Consider the following 25,000-nt stretch of genomic DNA (forward strand, 5'->3'; position numbering starts at 1 on the left):
GGGGGGGGGGGGGGGGGTGTTTACCTCCCTCTCCCCAGGAGGAGGACTCAGGGGGGGGTTGCCGGTACAATGAGCCCAGTGTCACTGCGATATGTCTCCAGAGGTGTCTCCACTTCCTGAAGACTTCGGCCTTCATCGTATCACAGTCTTCATCAGATCTATATTATATATAGGGTATATATAAATATATATAAATATGTTTGTTTGTGTCTGATCTTTTCGGAGGATGTAGATCTTGTGGATCTTGTTTTTCACTCTGACTTCCAGTAAAACACTTAACTCCTCTTCATCTTCCCGACCACATGCTCCTCTTCATCATCATCAGAATAAAACACGCCGCTGGAATCGACCACGACAGGAAGTTACAGGCTCTTAGTGCGGCTCCTCGACCACTTGTGGTTTTTCATCACACACACGTGAAACATGAAATATGAAATATGAATGTGATGAATGAGATGCATTAGAAAGTAAAAACAGGCTGCAGACATTCAGTCACCTGTTACTGCAGCCACCTTCATCCTCATCATCCTCATCACCATAATAGGAATCATAATAATAATAATAATAACCTCAGTACTGCAGTGACAGACGGCGCTGCAACTTCCTGAAAAGTCACTTTACACAACGACAAGATGATGAGGTGGTTCTGTCGACACCCTGGTTCCCATGATGCACTCTGCTCAACTGAGACTCAGCCACCTGAACCAGAGACGATCAACTGATCGGTTCATTGATCAGTCGATCAGCTGGAAAATCATCACACAGCTTCTCCGAGGTTTTGTCACACGATCAACTCAACGTTTTGAGTTCAGAGATTTGTCACTATTGTCTGACAAACAATATGATTATTTTAGAAAATATTAAAGTTGTGACGTGGTTTTATTTGTGTTTTCTTTTTCTTTCTTAATTATATATATATATATATATATATATATATATATATATACATATATATATACATATATAACAGAAAGAGAAGTTGAATCAGGAAGTATCCGATCTATAAGACACACAACACGGTGATGCTAACACATTAGCCTCGCCACAAGACTCCAGAGAAGTTCATCGATGTGTGCGTGTGTGTGTGTGTGTGTGTGTTTGTGTGTGTGTGTGCGTGCGTGTGTAAAGCCGCAACAGGAAAACAGAAGGAAACAAAGAGGAATTAGTTCAAATGAGAAAATCAAATGTCAGCAGCAGTTTGACCAGAGTCACTGACTCACTGCTGATCATCACTGTTGCTATGGTTACGCCTGGCAGAGTTTTCAGAGACGTGTGGAACCGTTTCAGAGTGAAAACTCCAGGTCGTCGACGCAGACGACGCCCACGTTCTCTTCTCTGATTGGTTCTTATCAGTCACGACTCAACGTCGTTCACACTTCCTGTCAGTGAGACTTCCTGCTCTGACTTTTCACCAAGGAGACAATCTACTTCCTGTTCACACCTGGATGATCATGTGACCTGTGTGTTCTCAGGTGTGTTGGTGTGGACACGGAGCAGAAGCGCTCGTCTGGAGGGTGGTCGATAGTTGATTCTCTGTGTTTCTTGGTCTGAAGCATGAAACGTTTGAATCTTTCACATTTATTGACCAAAACGTTGATTAATCAACAAAATAGGTCAATCAGCTTAATCAATAACAAAAATAACATGAGTCGTCACGACCATGTCAAATAAACACAGACTGTACACGACTAGACAAGGGTAACCGTGGCGATAAGAACGAGGTCACAGTCTGAAGAAGAGGAAGAAGAAGAAGAAGAAGAAGAAAGAAGAAGAGGAAGAGGAAGAGGAAGAGGAAGCGGTTGGTTTGTTTTCTGCTCGGCTGCTCGGACTCGTCCGTCACGTGGTGATTATTGTCTATCGCTCGGATCAATTTGCATTTAACCCAGATTTCAGGAGCCGGCAGGAGAACGAGGACAGGAAGTGGACTTATCAGATGAAATGAACATGAATCTGCACAGATTCTGGTCAGACAAAGAGCCCCTCCCCCCCACCACCGCCTCCACCGTCACCTCGGGGCAGACCGTGTCCACTGGGTCACCTAGTTCTGCCCGGGGGGAGGGGCTCTTTTCCCAGGCTCATTAAAAGTCTGGGGGGGGGGCAGGCCTGGTACCATTAGTTTCAGGTGAACTGGTTTCCATAAGAACTGGACAGACGCTCAGTGACCTCACACAATCACTACGGACACGAGAGGATCCATCAGACGATCAGCTGATACGATCAGACGAGATCAACACATGAAGAATGTTTCAGATTAGTTTAGTCAAGTTCAAACCCTGCAGACGTGTCAACATGATAATAACTACACCACTCTAAGGCTGGGAGCAGAGGAAACTGTTAGCCTAGCTTAGCACAAATAGAATGCAGGGGGAAACTGTTAGCCTAGCTTTATTCTAAACTGTTAGCATGATGTGGCCTGACCTCACTGCAATGATAAGTTATTTTTTGCGGCGTTTTCCTTTAACCTACATGTCTGACAGCTGTGAGCGGACTCAGACGTTATCGGACGCCGGATCGACCGACCCGTTTCCTGTCACATCATCATCATCATCATCACCACGGTGCTGTCGGTGTGTGAAGCGATGCAGACGTTAACACGCTTCATGTGTGTCACATCGATCCCACACACACACACACACAGTAACACAGACACACACACACAGTGACACACACACACACACACACACACACAGTGATACACACACACACACACACACACACACACACACACACACACACACACACACACACACAAACACACACAGTAACACACACAGTGACACACACACACACACACACACACACACAGTGACACACACACACACACACACACACACACACACACACACACACACATCAATGAGCTCTATTGACTGTGCAGCGGCAGCAGCGAGGCACAAAGTCGCCTTTCAACTTCATCTGGACTGATGTAATAAAAGTGACACGCGGACTCGGGCCCGTTACCTAAACTCTGGTCTGCAGAGCTCTGTCACCTCCTCTCGCTGCAAATGAATCAATTACAGAGCAGATAATCCTGTTAGGGGCTGAACGCCGCCTCCCTGTTGGCAGGTGCTGCGCCTGAACGGGCTTATTGGAGCAGGCCATATCAAAGCCGGGGTTTTATCTGCCACATTAGAACGAGCCGCCGCCTTCGTCTGCACAATCCAACACTGTCGGACACGACGGGAACAAGCAGCCGCGTGGTCGTTTCACCGCCACACGATCTCACTGGTTCTTCAGAGCAACTGTTCACAGAACGTCAAACCACACGTTGGTCCCAGTTCTGTTAGAACAAAGTTCTGAAGATGAGATGAAGGAACGTGAAGAGGAACAGAAATGTGTCTTCCATGTGACGAGTGACATCACAGATTGTCAAACTTTACAGTGAGGTACAAGTACATTGGTGGTGAGGGGGGGTGAGGGGGGGCGGGTGGAGACAATCCACGTCGTTGTCGTGGCGGCGGCTCGCGGGCCGCTCCGCTCCGACACATTCACAAGGTCCAATCTCTCCGGCAGCGGCGGCCGACATTCTGAAGCACCTTGTCAGAAAAAGCCTGGGGGGGGGGGGCATGAAACAACAATGCCAGGGGGTTGGGGTGGGGGGGTCAGAGACAACAAGATGGAGGGAGAGAAAGAGAGAGGGAGAAAGAAAGACGAGGGGGACTAACTTAACCCCCCCCCACCCGCACCCACACAACCATTGTGCACTGGGGGGTGAGGAAGGAGGGGGGGTCAGGAGATAAATGGCTGCATGTTAACCACGTTTGACAGGCTGCACAAAAGGGGGACACCTCGGGTCCCATGACGCAACTGCCCCCCCCCCCCATAACACACACTCTCACACGAGGACATTTTGGTTTTTCGGATTAACACAGAAAAGTTTTTGGTCTCAAACAGGAAGTTCACGTGAAGCTTCACAATAAAATCTTCATTTGTCACATGACTTTCAAAATAAAAGTTCAAGGCGGATTAATCAACACTGGCTAATACGTTAACTAATAACAGTTAGCTTATTAGCACATTTCCCAGAATGCTTTGCACTTTTCTCTGCCTGAATATGTTTTACGTTTGCCTTTGTTACAGATTAATTTACGAGAGATGATGTCACATGGTGTGCGTCAGAAGACGGTTGTCATGACGACAGATCTGTTGTTGCTGATGACAGCGGATTGCTCAAAAACAACATAATGGGTTTTTTTACAGTGTAGAAAACTTTTTTTGTCATGATGATGATTTTTTTTTCTTTATTTCTGTTGAAGGTTCATTTTTCCTGACGTCAGTGAACTCCTCATGTGTTGTGATGTGTTTGTGTGGCCCATGTTTTTTTCAGTGCCCTCACTTTTGAGTTGTTTGATTTCTGTATTTTCCAGAGAACGGACGTTGGTGCAGTTCTTGTGAGGAGCAGTGAGGGAGGCCGAGGCGTCGGGCGTCGGGCTGGGGGAGGAGGTCTGGGGCTGGGGGGTTGGTTTTCAGAGGGAGGGGGGATTATTCTCCACCACTAACCTTTTCAGCGCTGCCTGCTTCTTTGATGGCTGACAGGACTCACAAAGGCACCTGCCCCATCCCCAAGTGTCCCCCCGCCTGCCCCGGCTCTCCTCCCCTGACCTGACCAGCATTCTTGGCCTACAGGGGGTCCTCCCCATGGCTACCTCCACACAGCCCCCCCCCCCCACAACCAAAGTCTGGTAATCCCACGGCAAACAAGGTTGTGCTGGCTCGGAGGCGACGCACGAGACTTCTCACAGCTGCTCCGCTGAAAGGTGGACGACTGATGAAGCCCATCGCCGTGGGAACCAACACAGGAAGAAAAAAAATCATTACAATGCATCGTGGGACCGGACCAATGGGAGGACCCCCACCGCGACGAGACAAGAGGCGGAGCGAGACGGATGACGAGTCACTGAGAAAACTATCTGCACTTTGAATGGTCCAGTTTTTAAATTTGTACAATGACACGTGACCTCATTGTCACCTAGCAACCTAGCCTCGTGTTGCGTCCTCACCTAGCCTCGTCGTGTCGCCTCATCACGTCACCTTGTGTCGTCGCATCGTGTCGCTTATGTCTAAAAGTGTTTTTACGTGCGACACATTTTAATTCTCACGCCGTTTAGCTCAAATAAAGTTGGTCGACAGCCATCGTCGACCTCCGGCTGTCACGCGCGGACGATGAGTCGGGTTTCAAAGTGAAATGTTGCGTCCGGGAGTGACATCATCATTCAAGACTCCTCCGATCCCCCCCCCCTGCAAAAACAACCAACCAGAGCGCCCCGTTCAGAGCACGGACGACTCGTCTCATTGCTGCGTCGGTCGATCGTCACGATGTTGAGATCTCACGAGGAAGCGTCACATCATCAGCGTACAGGCAGAAAAACTTGATGATGTGAGAACTGTAGAGGCTCAACGTGATTTAGACGTAAAACGTTTACGAAATCTTAACTGAACCTTGAAGGGGATATTGTCTTATTTTTATTATATAGTAAATATATTTTAGATCTTTTGAGTTGGGATATTTTGATTAAGATTTATTTACATTTTTATTATCAATCATTTTTTGATATACACATTACAATTTATCTAATTTATGTCCTTAGTTATTACATATCCGTATATTTCATCATTATTATTATTATTATTATTATTATGTTACATAATTTATAATAGATTATAGGATTTTAGGATATGGATTTTACATTCTGAAAATGTTTCACTTTATTACTACTGACCGACCTTGTACTTCTGTCCTCAGATCCATCACGTGGCTCTGGTGCGTTCGTGGTGCGTTCGTGGTCACGACTCTCTCTGACAGGATGTCAGCTCAGATACCTCAGACCCAGAGGTCGGTCCACTCGGCCCGCGGCGTCCGGCTCGACCGAGCAGCGCTGCTCGGCCTCGTTACTCTTAATTGGAGGATCTGCGACCAGGAAGTGGCATCGTTGGCATCGCGGCCCCCGACCGGGCCGATCTGATCTGAGCCCCGAGGAGCTTTGAGCTGCGAGGAGCGAGAGTCCGAGTGGACGGCGAAGGTGAAAGACACAAACTGAGACGAACAGAGCGACTCACAGGAAGTTACCAGAACTTTTCAGATTCTTCAGGACGAAACTCATTTACTTTCAACCCTCGGGAACTGGACTCTCACATGTCTGACGCTCCTCGAACGCAACACCAGGAGTGTTTTTGTACAAAGCACCTGTACCTGTCTAGTGCTGCCATGAAAGCTTCAGGGACAGATGGGAAAACAGACATGTTCATAATGAACAGGTTTAATTGATCTTAAATTGATTTTAAACAGAGGTGGGCAGAGCCTGGAGCTGTGGGACAGAGGTGTGTGTGTGTGTGTGTGTGTGTGTGTGTGTGTGTGTGTGTGTGTTTGGGGGGGGGGTTCAGGGGGTCGAGTCGCTGGGCCGTACGCCGGCGGTCTGGACTCACAGATGTCATGACACCTTACTCCAGCCATCCGTTATTGATTGTTCCATGTGTGGTTGACCTCGCCGCGGGAGCTCGGGCCATCAAACGAACGGTTTCTGTGAGGGAGGGGCCAACGAGAACGACCTGAACAGGTCTGTGACTCGGTTCACGATTGGAAACACAAAGTGTGTGAAACACACAACCTGAACATCTGTAGTGTTTTAAAAACTGAAACCGTCAGTTTGAAATATAAATGTTGTTTGACCTTTTTCAATCATAATTCTTCTTCTGTGTCGTTGTCGTGTCGACACTTTTAGTCATAATCTCAGTTAATAAAGCAGTTATCATCATTGACCCCCCCCCCCCATGACCTTGGTGGAGCTGCTCTGTTCAGGCTAACGGCAACAAAATGTCACCGGGCGCCTATGAGCTCAGTCATGGAGAAAATGTGCACATGGCAACGCGCGGGGGGGGGGGGGGGGGGCAATGCACGCATGTCAGTCACCTTGAAACATCACAAACAGCAGAACAGTTTTACACCAACACACCATTCCACTGCACTGATGCATGATGGGAAGCGTAGGAGACGTCTGAGGAGTGTTTGTTGTTGGAGGAACAGAGACGAGCTTTGTGTGGAGGAGGAGGAGACGAAGAAGAAGAAGAAGAAGAAGATGAAGTAGAAGAAGAAGATGATGGAGAGAAGAAGATGGAGGAGCCGTCCCCACTCCCTCAGTGACAGATGTTAGAGGAGGAATAAAGCTGTGGAGGTGGAGGAGGCTGACAGACGAGAGGGGGTTGGGTCATGGCTTGATGAACAAGAGCTTAAATAAGCAGGACGGTGTGTGTGTGTGTGTGTGTGTGTGTGTGAGACATGTCAACAAGTCAAAGTGTTTGGCTGAATTATTGATGATGTCATTATATATTTCTATAAATATGACAATAATTGAATATTATTATTATTATTATTAATAATAATAACTATATAGACTTTTATTATAACTACATGTGAACAGAACTTTAACTCTCTGAGGCCACGAGGGTCGAGCAAATGAAAAATGGTGAAAAAAAACAACCGAAATTCAAAGAAAAAATCTGTTGCCTGAAAGAAAATCAATAAAAAAAATTAAAATCGCTGTCATGTCACTATGATGTCACTCCGTGTTGTTAGGGTGTGTTTTATTTTGGCGGGTGGTGGTTGTAGAATTAAGCAGACGACTTCCTGTTGTTAATATCATGTGTCCCTGAACAAAGACCCGGCTCCGCCTCCTCTGTCCGACCAGAGGGTCCCCGTAAATCTGACTAAATCCTGGGGGGCACGGGGGGTGAAGGTGAATAAAGATAATCTCCTTTTCTTCACAATAAAACAGGCGGGGGGGGGGGGGGGGGGGGAATTAGGAATTCATATCACATGATGTATTTTTACACTTTGATTCCCGACCTGTTAAGCTGCAGCAGTGAGGGGCCACCAGGAGCGACCCCCCCCCCCCCCACACACACACACACAACTTCTAAAACTATTTTTAAAAATTAAAAATCAGACACTATGATGACAAATTTGTCAAATGACCACAACAATAATATTTAAAATTTTCTTAATTCAACTCTTTTCTATTAATAAGGATTTTAATAAAAACCCTTAAAAGACTCATCAATGTTTTAAGGGCAAATATTTCTTTAAATCTGCAACTTCACTTTCTTCTCTCCTCTTGTGGGACGATCGACACTCGGCCTGGCGGCGCTGACGGGTCGGGCTGTGATTAAGGACGAGGAGCGATGAGACGCTTTTCATTGTTCCTCCCCCAGGTGGGTTTACTGAGGGGGGGGCAACGTGGCAGAGCAGATATGAGACATTCAGGTCAGAGACAAGAGACGCTGAGTTCTGGGACGTTATAGGGACACTGACGGTCCCCACAAACATGGTTAATGTCTCCAGTGTTTGTTAAGATTCAATCCTGAAAACTGCGTGTACACACACACACACACACACACACACACACACACACACACACACACGCACACACGCACACACGCACACATACACACATACACACACTCACACATACATGCACACGACTGCAAATCTGTCAAAATCCAAAAAAATATGAAGTTGTCGTCTGGAGTGAGGACAGAAAAACACGAAGCAAGATAAAAAGGCTGGAAGAAGTCGGGTCACCTGACCTGTGAGGTCATCTCACCTGGGAGGTCACGACCTTCTCACATGTGCAACAGGCCCCAACGCAAAAATCTAAGTGTCACCGTTTTATTTTTGTAAAAGTCGTCTCCAAAGATCGGACACACGGGAGGTGTCACCGTGACGACAATCGTCACAGAGCATCGCCACGGATACTGTACGTGATGTATATGAAGTACACTCCTGTCGGGCCTCGTTACAACGTGACAGATCCACTGTCCAGAGGAAACCCCCAGTCTGTGGGACGTCCCACTGCCATGAACACCCCTACCCCACTCAACATCTCATCAAGACAAACATTCATATTATTAATAATAATAATATTAAAGTACAAACAATCTTTTCATGTTTTTGTCAAAAACACAAAAACATACAGCAGCGTCATTCAGACACCTCCACCCCCACCAGCCTTCCTCCTTCTCCTCTTCCTCACATGTCTCTTGTGACGCTTCAGCTTTTATTGTGAAAATCAATAAAATGTTCAAAGAAACGTAAATAAAAATCTAAACGTCTTTTCTCTCGAGTTGATTTCAGTAAAATCTTTTTTCCTCGTGTGGAACCAGAAGCTGCGGTGAGGTCACGTGTTGGCCCGGGTCGCTCTGTCGGACACACGCGACCCGCGAGGAGTGGAAATAAAAATACAAATATGAAACAACACAAACACGAACGTGTCAAAATTTAATATTTGACGCCCCCCCCCCCCCCCCCCGGGACCGAGAGGAGGAAAAACCACGACGACGACAAACCGTCACGACGGAGACAAAAATAAATTTGAATATAAAAATTATTTCAACAGTTTAACTTTAGTTTCAGAGTCATGAACATTTTGTTTCCGGTTTTTATATATTTTAAATTTACATTTACAGGACAGATATGATTATTACGATTATTATTATTATTATTATTATTATTAATAATATAATTAACAGACTGTTTTTTAATCTTCTGTAAAAAAATCATTACATGATCAGAAAACATTTAAAAATTCTGTCAATCATCGAGCTCCACTCGATTTAAGGCAGTGAATTTATTTTGGTGTGTTTGTGTGTGTGTGCTGCGACACAAACACCGAGTTTTTTAAACGCCGAGATAAAACTGAAAAAATGATATTTTATTCTCTGTTTTTGTCTCGACTGAAACAAAATGAAATATAATAATAATAATAAATAATTTACACATACTGAAGTGAAGCAGTGGAAGGTTTTAATTTTTCAAGAGAGGAAATTGAAAATTAAAACATTTCATTTCTCTAATGAAACACGAGAAAGTAACTGTTTTTAAAAACTTGTTTCTGCTCGTGACGAGCACCTCACACCTGACACCGCGTGCACGCGCACCTCGAATAAAACATAACGGTTTTTCTGCTTCGACCGCCCGCCCGGTCCCACCCGGTCCCACCCGGTCCCACCGGGTCCCACCGGGTCCCACCGGGTCCCACCCGGTCCCACCGGTCCCACCGGTCCCACCGGGTCCCACCCGGTCCCGCCGGGCCCGCTCCATCACACACCGACCCCGGCGGGCTCCACGCGGTCACCGCCGCTCCCTGAAGCCTCCACACGGGCCCCTTAATAAACTTTTCCGTTTCCCGGCGACGGGGGACGCGGGACCCTCCCGACCCGGGCGGGGACAGCGCAGTGCGGTGGAGTTTGCGGGAGTTTGCGGGACAGTGTGTGTGTGTGTGTGTGTGTGTGTGTGTGTGTGTGAGTGTCTCACCGTTCTTCCTCCGGGGGTTGGCCTGTTTTCGCCTCTTGCAGCGGGGACCCTCCGCCATGATCTGCTGCTTCATTGATCACCTCCTCCCGTCCGCATGGGCTCCTCGACCCGGCTCCGCTGCGCGCCTCCTCCCGCTCCTGACAACCAGCACACACACAGTAAATCCCAGACCGAGACCCGGACCAGACCCGGACCCGGAGCGTCACTTTGCACTTCAGCGAAGTTGTTGTGACGGAAAAATAAAATCCCGAAGAATCAGAGAATCAAACTCCCGAAGTTTGGTTCTGTTACTTTGTTTGACTGGAGCGAGCAGCGAGCACCCGCCGCCCGCGTCCCCGTCCGCTGGTGTGTGAGGGAGCGTCTGACAGGGAGGAGGGGAGGAGGGGAGGACACACACACACACACACACACACACACACGCAAGTGTTCCTCCTCCTGACCCCCGCCCCCCCCCCCCCCCCCCCCCACACACACACACACACACTTTGTGACACTAAACTCCAACATGTTGATTTTCTCATCAGGTAATTTTTGTCTCTCACGCGCGCGTGTCCACGTTTTTTTGTTTTTTTTTATAACATGTCACGGAGTTTCTTGTGAGCGGCCTCGCGCTCATCGATACATGAACCGGGAACATGACGGTGACGGGACCGCGCGTGTTTCATTTCCCGCCGCTCCGGAGCTCTGAGCGGGGGGAGAGAGCAGCGAGACGCGGGGACACACGTCCTCTCTCTGTCTGTCTCTCTCTCGGTCTGTCTGTCTCTCTCTCGGTCTGTCTGTCTCTCTCTCTCTCTCCTCCGTTAAACACCTGGAGCGGCGGGAGCGCGCACCGCTCTCCTCTAATCTCACCTGGCCGCGCAGGTAGAGTAGCGCAGGTGCAGGTGAACGGCGCGCTGTGATTGGCTCCTGAGAGTTAGCGGTCACCTACCTCCCGGGACGGTCCGTGTGTGCGTGTGTGCGTGTGTGTGTGTGTGTGTCCTCCCTCCCGTCGAACGACACGAGCAGCGAGGACGGAAGAAGTGCTGCTGCAGCGCGTGCACCCCCTCACCAAAATGTGCCAAAATGTGCCAGTATGTGCACGCGCCCTGTGAGTCCCGGTGGGTCCCAGTGAGTCCTGGTGCTGGAGCAGCGGCGCGGCCGGGCGGCAGGTCGGGACTGATCCGGTGTGTGTGACGCCTCCCGCCGGAGCCCGTCACCGTTTCTCTGCAACATAAACAGGCGCGAGACCTTCGAGCAGCACCACGCGCCACCTATCTGCACGCGGAGGGATAATTGAGGAGCCCCCCCCCCCAGCGTCACTCTTTGTTTCAGCTCGTGCCAGTTCACCGCGTCCACGCGGCCCCGCGTGCCGCACAGACCGTAAACAAATGTCAGCGCCAAAGCAGCTGATTGGTCCACAGGTAGAACACCTGGGCAGGTGAGGCCTCAGCAGCACGCGCTCTGGATGACGCGAGCATGCGCAAACGGCTTGAACAGGTGAGCGAGACACCTGGTGTTTGATTGACAGGTGACATGAGAGAAATAACTTAAATCAATTGTTAGAATAATAACATTATATGAGTGTTGTAAATATAATATAACAATATATTAAAAATATAACGATAAATAAAATGCTAGAAAATAACTGATGAAATGAAATAATTCAACAAATATATATAAAATAATTGATTTTTTTAAATTAAAACAATGTCGATTATATAAATTAAATTAAAATATAAAATTTTACGGATCAAATTAAACTTTCCAAATTTTAATGTAATATAATATATTTTAAATCACTAAATATATGAAAACATTAGACAGACACACACACTGACTCAGCAGTGTTCCACAGAAAACAGCTGAGTCATTGTCTCCACGACGACAACAGGTAACAGGTCATGTGATCGTCTGATTGACAGTCATGTGACCTCACACAGGTGGGTGGTAATCTGTGACGGAGACGTCTGGATTACCTTAATCTGTGTTTTGTATGGTGGGGAATTATCGGGGGTGTTGAGGGGGTATAGAGGGTATTACACTAATCACAGTATGAGTGTTCCCATTAGGCTTAAAGTGTGTGTGTGTGGGGGGGGGGGGGGGGGGGGGGTGGGGGGTCCAGCTCCTCCCTGGTCCAGCTCCCTGGTCCAGATCCAGCTCCTCCCTGGTCCAGGTCCAGGTCCAGCTCCTCCCTCCCTGGTCCAGCTCAGCCCTGGTCCAGGTCCATCTCCTCCCCGGTCCTGGTTCATCTCCTCCCTGGTCTGGGTCCCTGGTCCTGGTCCAGGTCCAGCACCTCCCTGGTCCTGGTCTATCTCCTCCCTGGTCCTGGTCCCTGGTCCTGGTCCATCTCCTGCCTGGTCCTGGTTCCTGGTCCAGGTCCAGCTCTGCCCTGGTCCAGCTCCCTGGTCCAGGTCCATCTCCTCCCCAGTCCTGGTCCATCTCCTCCCTGGCCCTGGTCCCTGGTCCTGGTCCATCTCCTCCCTGGTCCTGGTCCCTGGTCCTGGTCTATCTCCTCCCTGGACCTGGTCCCTGGTCCTGGTTCCTGGTCCAGGTCCAGCTCCAGCTCCGCCCTGGTCCAGCTCCCTGATCCAGTTCCATCTCCTCCCTGGTCCTGGTCCTTGGTCCTGGTCCAGCTCCTCCCTGGTCCTGGTCCTGGTCCCTGGTCCAGGTCCAGGTCCAGGTCCAGGTCCAGGTCCAGGTCCATCTCCCTGGTCCAGGTGCAGCTCCTCCCTGGTCCTGGTCCCTGGTCCTGGTCCAGCTCCTCCCTGGTCCTGGTCCCTGGTCCAGGTCCAGGTCCAGCTCCAGGTCCAGCTCCCTGGTCCAGGTCCAGCTCCCTGGTCCAGGTGCAGCTCCTCCCTGCTGTGTGGACCCTGCAGAAATCTGAGCAGTAAGCTGGAGGACGCACATGTGGCGAGATAATGTGGCGTTAAGTATCGTGGTGGCGGTGGCGGCAGGAGTCTGAGGTCTGACAGTCTGACCCAGTACAGGAAGCTGGTGTGAGTCCTGATAGAGGGACTGAGATCTGGAGGATTGGAATGTGGTTTCCTGAGGGACAGTTGGGCCTCGGTGGAGGGACACGCTCTCCTGAGTGACACTCAGTAAAATGTAATCTGATTATTGTTACTAATATTGGTATTATGATTACTAACATATAATCCATTACTGTCCAACTAGGACTTTTTGTGAATGTTAGCATCGAGGCTAAAGTAGAGCCATTGGACGCGGCAGCACCTGGAGATTGTGGGCGGAGCCTGAGGACCTGTCTGAACCAGTGACCACGAGCGTGACCACGGGACATTCAGTTGCTTCCTGTTTGCTCACATGTTGTCTTCAATATTTCATGTGGATCATTTCCTGCCGTCTTCTCTCATAAAGACACAGGTCGACTTCAAACAGCTCATCCTCGGTGAGCGCAGCAGAGCTGAGATCAAATACAGCTGCAGGAAACATCTGTGACAACGCAGCTCATCCTCCTACCTGACTGCGTTAATCCCACAACAAACCCGGAGGTTTACAGGAGCCCGACTCCCTGATGAATGGACCTGCCGGACCTTTCGTGTCCACTCTCTGACCTTCATCACGACTGGTGGATGACGGGACACTGACGGGATTTGTTCTTTAGAAAGAAGCTGAAATGGAGGAGAGTTGTTGTTTTTTTCACTGTGGATCTGAAACGGTTTGACTCTGGATTAGTGCGAGCGGCTCAGTGCGAGCGGCCGCAGGGCAGGATTAGTTTGTACCTGTGAAGAGCCTGTCAGGTAGATTGAACAGGAAGCTGTGATGAGTCGAGGATAGGTGGGAGGACGAGAGCGGAGGAGTCTGATTCCTCCTCTTTAATCTGGAGATCACATTCCTCTGAAGACTCATCGTCACCGGCAGGAAGAGACTTGACGGAACAGAGAGACGGAGACGCTCGAGTCCTGGAGGCCACGGACCACTTCTACAGGCTAACAGACAGACGGACGGACGGACAGACAGACAGACGGACAGGCTAACAGACAGACGGACGGACAGATAGACAGATGGACAGGCTATCAGACAGACGGACGGACAGACAGACAGACGGACAGGCTAACAGACAGACGGACGGACAGACAGATGGACAGGCTAACAGACGGACGGACAGACGGACAGGCTAACAGACAGACGGACGGACAGACAGACAGGCGGACAGGCTAACAGACAGACGGACGGACAGACAGACAGGTGGACAGGCTAACAGAGACGGACGGAGGGACAGACAGACAGGCTAACAGACAGACAGACAGACGCACAGACAGACGGACGGACAGACGGACGGACGGATGGACAGACGGACAGATGGACGGACGGACGGACGGACGGACGGACGGACAGACGGACAGACAGACAGATGGACGGACAGACAGACGGACAGACGGACAGACGGACGGACAGACAGACGGACGGACAGACAGACAGACAGACAGACAGGCTAACTGACTAACAGGCTAACTGGCTAACTGACTAACAGGCTAACAGGCTAATCGACTAACATGCTAACCGACTAACAGGCTAACAGGCTAACCGACAAACAGGCTAACAGGCTTAAAGGCTAACAGGCTAACCGACTAACAGTTTAACAGGCTAACAGGCTAACTGACTCCAAATGACTCCATTTGTTTTGGTCAGAGTTCAATAAATATTCAATAGAAAGAGAACAGCCCGATCAATGAGTGAAGAACCAAACGACAGTCACACATTAGAACAAACAATAGTCACAAAAGCGTCTGTGCTGAATGAATAATAAGAATGTAATGAACAAGTTAGAACAAAGGACATTTACAGTGTCACTCTCTCTCATCATTATCACAGGTCTGATAAATGAACAAAGCTGTCAGTGTTTATTGTTTGACACGTGTTGGACATGGATTCACATCTGGTTCTCTCTGATTCGTCTGTTGTAGTAATTCAGTTTCCTTTCAGTTACCTGCTGCGTCATCCTACTTCCTGGTTTGGACAAAAGATGAGGCAGAGGGCGGAGTTGACTTAAATACAGAGGCAGAGTGATTGGACCAGACCAAGAGCTGCATTAGCATGGGGGGGCCGGGGGGGGGGGGGTTGTCTGTGTTATTTCCCCCTGTTGTTTCAGATTGGTCTGATCAGCCAGTATATGAGTCTCCCCTCTTCTCATTGGTCATTTGTTTGACTTAACAGTCATTTTTTGTTAGTTTTTTGTTTCCTTTGTATTTTTTTTAATGCTTTGGGTGAAATAAAAACCCATTTTGAGAAGTTATCGTGTGTTTGTCCTTTGACTGCTGGTCCCTGACATACAGGCACATTGGACCAAACTACAGTCACAGGTTGCAACAGTGTCTACAGTAAAATAATATCTACAGTACAGTATCTACAGTATAGTAAACTGCAGTACAGTAATATCTACAGTATAGTATCTACAGTACAGTAAACTACAGTACAGAAACTACAGTCCAGTATCTATGGTACAGTATGTACAGTACAGTATCTACAGTATGATAACTACAGTACAGTATGTACAGTACCTACACTACATTATCTACACTATCTGCAGTACAGTATCTGCAGTACAGTATGTACAGTTCAGTATCTGCAGTACATATCTACAGTACACTAACAGTAAGGTAATACGACTTTGTCACAGTGTGAATGTAGACGTGTCGTCCAGCTGAGCGTCCTGTCTGTCCTCAGCAGCAGGTTTCTGTCTCCGTCTGACATCCAGGCGGTTTGTAGCCTCTCTGTGTTTACGTAAGAACCAGAGTCGGGTCAGGACGTCCCGACAGCGCAGCGTCCGACCCCCCAACATGTTGTGTCAGCAGTGTCTGTCTCTGGAACCCCCGAGGACCGAACGTGAACCGAGACTAAATGAAGACGTTACAGTGAAGTCTGAGGTTTCCACCGACATGTGATCTGAACCAGTGAAGACTCGTCCTCTCTTGTGTCTCTGATCGCCCGTGGTGGTTCGCTCTCACCATGAAACACGTCCACCCACATCTCTGCTGTGAAAACACAGTCTGCTGCAGACAAAGAGGACGTCCTACACGCTGTAAGCCTGTCAGCTTGTGGATGGGAGAAGAATAAGAAAAGAGCAGAGAATGACGACGCTGAGCGCAAAACAAAGCAGGAGGAAGTTACTGCCAGAGTTAGTGAAGAAGAAGAAGAAGAAGAAGAAAGAAGAAGAAGAAGAAGAAGATCTGTGTGTAGGAGGAGCGGCTCAGGACCGCCGCTCGTTCACTGACGGTCGACAAGAAGCTTCATTAACAAGGATTAAGATCAGAGATGTGAAAGACCTCACATCGTTTCATCACTCTGTGTGTGTGTGTGTGTGTGTGTGTGTGTGTGTGTGTGTGTGTGTTACTGTATATGTTCTTTTTGTTTCTGGAGCAGAAAGAAAACCATTTGTTTATGACGCCTCTCAGTTCTGTGGAACTGTTTGATATTTATTACATATGATAAACTGTGATAGATCCAGAGGATCTGTGTTTGGGACTCGTCACCTCCTGATGCTGCTCAAACAAAACCAGCAGTTTTATGGATTGAATCCGTGTCCTGAATGTCCACAGGTCCTCATATCGCTGCAGTCAGTCCGGTCCGGACATGTGACCGGAAGTCGGGCTGCGAAGGTTCAGACGTGAAACCACACGGAAGCATTTCATCGGCACCATGATAAGATCTGTTCTGTAAATGCTTATGAAAGGTGATTCAATGCTTCCTGTCCTTATGAATATGACCCAGAAGAGACGCACGTCATCATGTAAGTTACTGTTACATATGAATCATTGACATTTACTTCACGTAGTGTAGTGTCAGTGGAGTCGGATTCTCTTTTCCTCAATCCTATGATTCCTCCTTGACTCCTGTCCTTCACCTCCTGACGTTTTCCATTGAGGTGACAGGAAGGACGATCTGAATCCACCTGAGTCTGGGCAGTGTGTGAACTCTCTCTCTGGAGCTGTTCAAACACGCCCACATGGCGGCAGCAGGTGGTGCCGGCGTGTAGCAGCAGACCTCCGTGGCCTGATCCAGGATCACAAGTTCAGCTCCGTCACATATGGCGCCGCAGCTCGCGACGCCAATTGAAGACGGCAGCTTTAAAAGTTTGACTGGAACCATCTGTGCGCCGCCTGCAGCCGCAGCTCCGTCTACACTCTGTTGACTTCACCTGTTCACCAGCTCCTCTCTCATCACGCTCAGGCCGACGGCCGGCCACTTCCCCCCGTGAGGGCTGTGAAAGTTGTCTCCACGGTTGTGACATCATGAGTTCTGCTTCTCTTCCTCTTTAACTCTGTTCAATCAATGTCACATGAACACACGACCTCTGCTCTCAGTGAGGGAGGAGCCTCACTTGACTAATGTCAGCTGATGTCTGATCGTAGCTGATCACGTCATGAACGCACGTTAACATCTCAATCTGAAGAAGAAGAAGAAGAAGAAGAAGAGTATGAATATGACCCAGATGTCAGTTACTGTTATATATGAATCATAAAACACTGAAACATGCTGATGGAGCCGCTGAGGTTTTTATAGTTCATCTTCTAAATGTGTCGTTTCACCACGACATCAACAACATCCTCCGTCACACGACCACGTGGTTCAGTGTCAGTGGAGTCAGATTCTCTTCTCCTGAGTCCTATGAATCCTCCTCGACTCCTTTGACCTTGTGACGTTGTCCACTGAGGTCAAGGAACAGAGAGGAAGGACGATGTGAATCCAGCAGGGTCACTAAGAGACGGTTCAGCTCCACCTATAATCTTTATCACAGAGGAAGTTTTAAGTCTAATGTGACATGTAGGGATGTCGTCTGCCTCCTGGTTACAGAGGGGAGGAGCCTGAGAGGGGAGGAGCCTGGTGGCTGAAGGTTCTAATAATAATAATAACTCTCGAACCACAGTGATCTGTCGTGATACTATGAACTATCATCCGTCAGATATGATGGAGCCTGATTATTAATGTCTTTGAAGGTGAGGAGCAGGATTCTTCTTCCTGTCCGAGGTCGTGCTGCAGCATCTCCCTTCATATTTGTCTTTTTTTCACTGCTTCACCATTTGACAGGCGCTGTTGTCATGACGACGCTTCCTGCAGCCAAAGTCCAACTATCTTCATGTTTCCTCTGTGACCTCTGACCTCGACCCTGCCTGATGATGAAGCTCAGGTCCGACGGTCGAGAGTCTGAATGACGCCTCATTGTGTGACAGGTCCTCCCCCCCACTGGAGGCTAACACTGGCTCATCAGAGGAATTCAGGGGGAATTTATGCACCGTCTCCCGGCTAATTGAATTAGACGCATGGTGTCGACAGTGTGGCCATTGTGGAAGCTGCACAATGTTGGGTTTCATGCGTCCAGAGCTCGGGGTGGAATTCTCCCCCCACCCCCCATAACGGCATCCCAACCGCTGGCTCTTTATTTTGTTCCAGTCAGTGATCTGCTCCGGGCTCCAGGCTTCATCAGTGGACTTGGACCATCATTAACCAACTGGGGGGGAGTCACTTACAGGGGGGGCGGGCTTCATGTCTTCACACACACACACACACACACACACACTATGTATCTGATGTTTGACCATGTCCTCACATACACAACTTTTTAAACAGTGTTTACATACATGTCATTATGATTCTGTCCATGTTGTGATGTAACTTTATGTAAACAGTTTCCCACTGCTTCCAGGCTTGGTGCTAGGCTAGGCTAGGCTAACAGTTCCCCTCTGCTACTCGCATGAGTAAACCCAACCTGTGAATATTCCCCCGGTCACAGTCAGTGGCATGTGAACGCAGCATCAAACTGCAGAACATGACATTTAAATCAAATCTAAGAATCAGTCTCGACCTGAACTCAGATGATCTTTTATATTATATGTTATATGTTTATATGTTATTTATTATATGTCCACATGAAGGAACTTTAACCTCTGTTCACATCATCTGATCAAATGAACATTTAAATCATTTGTCTGATTCTTTATCAAACTGTTTCAAATTCTATCAACAGCTTTAAACAAATGTTGAGCTGTGGACACAACTGTCTGTCTGTCTGTCTGTCTATCTGTCTGTCTGTCTGTCTGTCTGTCTGTCAGTCTGTCTGTCTGTCTGTCTGTCTGTCTGTCTGTCTATCTGTCTGTCTGTCTGTCTGTCTGTCTGTCTGTCAGTCTGTCTGTCTGTCTGTCTGTCTGTCTGTCTGTCTGTCTATCTGTCTGTCTGTCTGTCTGTCTGTCTGTCTGTCTGTCTGTCTATCTGTCTGTCTGTCTGTCTGTCTGTCTGTCTGTCTGTCTGTCTGTCTGACTGTCTGTCTGTCTGTCTGTCTGTCTGTGTGTCTGTCTGACTGTCTGATTGTCTGTCAGTCTGTCTGTCTTTGTGTCTGTCTGTCAGCCTGTCTGTGTGTCTGTCTGTCAGCCTGTCTGTCTATCTGCGTGTCTGTCTGTCAGCATGTCTGTCTGTCAGCCTGTCTATCTGTCTGTCAGCCTGTCTGTCTGTCTGTCTGTCTGTCTGTCTGTCTGTCTGTCTGACTGTCTGTCTGTCTGTCTGACTGTCTGTCTGTCTGTCTGTCTGTCAGTCTGTCTGACTGTCTGTCTGTCTGTCTGTCTGTGTGTCTGTCTGACTGTCTGACTGTCTGTCAGTCTGTCTGTCTTTGTGTCTGTCTGTCAGCCTGTCTGTCTGTCTGTCAGCCTGTCTGTGTGTCTGTCTGTCAGCCTGTCTGTCTGTCAGCCTGTCTGTGTGTCTGTGTGTTTGCCTGTCAGCCTGTCTGTCTGTCTGTGTGTCTGTCAGCCTGTCTGTGTGTCTGCCTGTCAGCCTGTCTGTCTGTCTGTCTGTGTGTCTGTCAGCCTGTCTGTCTGCAGTGAGGACAGTAACAGAGGACTTTGTGTTGGAACCTTTCCCCTGTGGCCTTCATGCTTTTCACTGAACCACTAACGAGCATGACGAGTGAAGTGTTGGTAAAAAACAGCGGCGCAGTCACAGGATCCGTCATGTGACATCGGCCTTTATTCAAAATTCCACATTACGACATTGAAAAGCAGCGACGTTCAGATGTTATTTACAAGAGTCACAAGCTGAAAGTGGTGATGTGGGTCGGGGAGACGGGTCATTGAGACGGGTCAGTGAGACAGGTCAGTGAGTCAGGTCTGAGCAGACGGGTCAGTGAGACTGGTCTGAGCAGACAGGTCAGAAAGACGGGTCAGTGAGACAGGTCATTGAGACGGGTCAGTGAGACAGGTCAGTGAGACAGGTCAGTGAGACAGGTCTGAGCAGACGGGTCAGTGAGACTGGTCTGAGCAGACAGGTCAGAAAGACGGGTCAGTTAGACAGGTCATTGAGATGGGTCAGTGAGACAGGTCAGTGAGACAGGTCAGTGAGACAGGTCTGAGCAGAAGGGTCAGTGAGACAGGTCAGAGAGACGGGTCAGTGAGACAGGTCTGAGCAAATGGGTCAGTGAGACAGGCCTGAGCAGACGGGTCAGTGAGACAGGTCAGAGAGACGGGTCAGTGAGACAGGTCTGAGCAGACGAGTCAGTGAGATGGGTCAGTGAGACAGGTCTGAGCAGACAGGTCAGAAAGACGGGTCAGTGAGACAGGTCTTAGCAGACGCACTGAACATCCCTGTGATGTCACAACAGACGTGTCACATGACTCTGGTGTTCACACCTCACAGTCGAGACTTTGAGTCTTTTTGTGGACGAAGTCATAAATTCCTTCACGCTCTCCTCGTTCTTCCCTGATCCTCGTACAGTGGAGACATTATCACTTACAGTGTGTTTACAGACTCGCTCAAAGTTGATATGCTAATGCCGTGGAGTACTACTGAGCCCCTGGGCCACATCTGAACGGGGTGACACCACCAACAGACGGCTCTTTGTCTGCTCCAGGACTGTGGCCCTGGATCCTGGACCCCGGCCTCAGGACCTGTTATTCAGAGCCCGTCTGCTCTTTGGTGACTGAACATGACAGACACGCACAGCTCGCTAAATGTGGAACGCCTCCGGTTGCAGGAATGAATGAAGTGATAAATGATGAAAGAACAGAGGCTGCCATCGTCATGGTGAGGAGGTTGACCTCTGACCTCAGAGACACACTGATAGTCACATATTAACCCCAACGTGAACAACAACGTGAACGACAACGTGAACAACAACCTGAACAACAATGTGAACGACAACCTGAAGAACAACGTGAACAACAACCTGAACAACAACCTGAACAACAACCTGAACAACAACCTGAACAACTACCTGAACAACAACGTGAACGACAACCTGAACGACAACGTGAACAACAACGTGAACAACAATGTGAACGACAACCTGAACGACAACGTGAACAACAACCTGAACGACAATCTGTACAACAACCTGAACGACAACCTGAACATCCACCAGAACAACAACCTGAACGACAACCTGAACGACAACGTGAACAACACAATGAACGAACCTCAGATAAACAACATGAATAACATCCTGAACAACACTGTACACATTATACATATTGTACACAGTACTAACACTGTACATTTTGTACACTTTACATATTACACACACTGTACACACACATTACACACTGTACACACACTGTACACATGTGGAAGGAGCTGAACAAGCGGAGCAGCTGAGAACTTGTGGTTGTGATGAAGCTGCATCAGGAGGAAACTCCCGGTCCGCAGCCAAACACAGGGACAGAAATACTGTCGGTGTTTTTCCCCTGGCAGCGGCAGAAAACAACAGAATCATGTGATTCATATTTTTAGATTGTTTCAGCTTCGGATCAAACAGCGAAGTGAAGTGAAAACACGCTTCAGTTAACTTTAATTAACACCAGTCAACGAGTCGCCTGTGATTTAATTCTGTCTGAGCGAGGACGAGGGGAATTCTGCTCCGATTATTGATAACGACTAAATGTGTTTGTGCTTTGTTGACATCAGCATGTGACATGTAGACATGTTTTAATACACAACGGGACACGTCATGTTGTAACATATGAAACGTCTGTTCTTCTTGATTGTGTTTGTTTTTAATTTTTGTTGTATAAAACATATAATGTTGTATATTTGTCTGTCTGCAGCGCCAACTAGTGGCTGCTGTAGGTGAGCGCCGTGTTCACATTTGCTTTATTTGATTCATTAATTTAAATGACGTCAAAATAAGAGATGTGATGGTTGAGATGTTTTACACAACTCTCACTGTAAATGTATCATTGATGTCTATTACATTGATAACCTTCAAATGAATTAGTTTGAAGAAGAAGTCTCACTCTTTCATTTTTTCTAAAGGTAATTGAAGGTTATTTGTGAGGCTCATTAATATCAGATTTGTTTCCATAAATTATAAATGATTATTTGCAGATGAGGATTATTTAGTTGCTGTAAACGATGAACTCTGACTCTTTAAAAGGTGGTTCACGTCTCACCTGACACTCACAGGACACTTGAGTTAGCTTCAGGGAAAACCCCCGTCCGAGAGGAGGAGGAAGAGGAGGAGGAGGAAGAGGAGGGGGAGGAAGAGGAGAAAGAGGATGAGGAGGGGGAGGAGGATGGGGAAGAGGACGAGGAGGAGGAGGAGGAAGAGGTGGAGGAGGAGGAGGGGGAGGAGGAGGAGGAGGAGGAGGGGGAGGAGGATGGGGAAGAGGACGAGGAGGAGGAGGAGGAAGAGGAGGGGGAGGAAGAGGAGGAGGAGGAGGAGGGGGAGGAGGAGGAGGACGGGGAAGAGGACGAGGAGGATGAGGAGGAGGAGGAGGAGGAGGAGAAGGAGGAGGAGGAGGAGGAAGGGGAGGAGGAGGAGGAGGAGGAGGATGAGGACGAGGACGATGAGTAGGACGAGGAGGATGATGAGGAGGTTGATGAGGAGGAGGAGGAGAAGAAGGAGGAGGAGGAGGAGGAAGAGGAGGAGGAGGACGAGGGGGAGGAGAAGGAGGAGGAAGAGGAGGAGGTCGCCACCATGGAGCCGATCATATCAGTTTAATAAACTCTTGTTAGCAGTCATTCAATCGTGGACACAAACTGCTGCTCTGATCCATGTTTTCAGGATAATGCGATTGAAAGAAGAAGCAGCGAGTTGTCGACTGTCCCGTTCTGACTCCTTCAAACATGACAGACGCGTCCTTCCAGTCCATCAAAGTCCAACTGGGTCCGTCAGGATCTGCCGGTTCCACCAATCACAGAGGGACATTGTGACACTGAGGACATTTGTGTCGTCATGAACAAACATGTAAACTGACGAGCATCACTCCATTTTAGTCTTTATGTGATTATTTAGATTCAATTTCTTTAATCTTTCATTTTTATGTTCACGTGTGATATTGTAGTTTTAACGTATCTGTGATGTTTTAATGTAATTTTAAAATCTTTTAATGTGACACATTTTCAATGTTGCTTTGATGGTGAGTGTGTGTGTGTGTGTGTGTGTGTGTGTGAGCACCTGAGCTGCTGTTAATGAACAGAAACTTGTCACATTAACTTCATTACAGGGTTTTCAAATAAAAGCGTGTCCTTCCGTCGAGTCCTCGGAGGCCTAGCCACCACTTCAGTCTTCATCATTCTCCAATTAAAAAACATCAGAACCAGATTAAAAGACACGTCAGACACACAGATATGAATTCATATTCATATTTACTCTGTGAGAACCCAGAGGACGTAAGAAAATGTCGAGCAAACGTTTCTATCGACGCATAAACTCAGATTAGACAATACCTGAAGTGAGAGTTCTTGTACTTCTGTCTTTGTGGGGACCAGAGAGTAGCTTCTATACGGACAGTGAGGACAATATCAGGAAGTGAAGACATTATCAGGAAGTGAGGACATTATCAGGTAGTGAGGACATTATCAGGTAGTGAGGACGTACTGTACATGGACAGTGAGGACATTATCAGGTAGTGAGGACGTACTGTACATGGACAGTGAGGACATTATCAGGTAGTGAGGACGTACTGTACATGGACAGTGAGGACATTATCAGGTAGTGAGGACGTACTGTACATGGACAGTGAGGACATTATCAGGATCATGGTTCGGGGGGGTTGAGTATAGAAATGGGGACATTCTGGCAAAGTGGGACATTTGTGGAAGGTCAAGAACTTTAGGTTATGAAGACATTATGCACATTTTGGACAGTGATGAAGATGAGGACGGTGATGAAGATGAGGACGGTGATGAAGATGAGGACGGTGTCTGACTGGTTCCTTTTACTGGACGAGGACGTGAGAGGTGAACTGGCGGAGGACGAGCGCTGAGCGACGGCGTCTCTTCAGTCCTCAACAAACTGTTGGACACTTCATTATGATCCACTAACAGTTTATCTGCTGCCTCCACCACTTCCTGCCCGAGCGTCCTGTCACTGCGTGGGTTTGAACTGCCGCCAGAGGAACTTGGCAGCCGACGCTCGTTGGTTATTAATATTCCTAAAGGCCTGAGAAAATAAACTTCCTGTCAAAGGAGGGTTGCCATGGCGTCTCAGAGTTGACACAGCAGTGTGACTGTAGCTGTCATTGTTTGTGACCAGAAGACCAAACACTCATTATAGTTCAGTTTATGTTTCTCTCTTTTCATGGAGCTTTGTGTTGGTCTGAGTGAGAATGTGTGTGAGGACAGAAGAGGCTGACGGACAGGAAGTGTCCGACTGAGACACAACAACACGTTTGTGTTTCATGAGCCAGAGACTTTCACTGACGCTTCGTCACCGAGAGAAACCTTCTGTAATAATTCATAATAAATACTGTTGTGTTCTCACATGGACATGCG

At 48.1% G+C, this 25,000-nt stretch overlaps 1 protein-coding gene across 4 annotated transcripts in view; it reads right to left on the bottom strand.

Annotated features, from left to right (window-relative positions):
• Nucleotides 1-11,828, bottom strand: part of zeb2a (zinc finger E-box binding homeobox 2a) — a 29,254-nt gene extending 17,426 nt beyond the window's left edge. Inside the window, exons 1-2 of one of the 4 annotated variants that reach the window (XM_035604409.2) lie at nt 11,355-11,828; nt 10,307-10,443 (exon numbers count right to left, since the gene is read on the bottom strand). In XM_035604409.2, the coding sequence (XP_035460302.2) occupies nt 10,307-10,379 (73 nt within the window). In that variant the 5' untranslated portion in view covers nt 10,380-10,443; nt 11,355-11,828. The other 3 variants (XM_035604411.2, XM_035604412.2, XM_035604413.2) reach the window with 3 other exon arrangements.
• Nucleotides 11,829-25,000: the final 13,172 nt, after the last annotated feature.

The sequence above is a fragment of the Scophthalmus maximus genome, chromosome 14, assembly GCF_022379125.1.
Source record: "Scophthalmus maximus strain ysfricsl-2021 chromosome 14, ASM2237912v1, whole genome shotgun sequence".
Classification (NCBI taxonomy): domain Eukaryota; kingdom Metazoa; phylum Chordata; class Actinopteri; order Pleuronectiformes; family Scophthalmidae; genus Scophthalmus; species Scophthalmus maximus.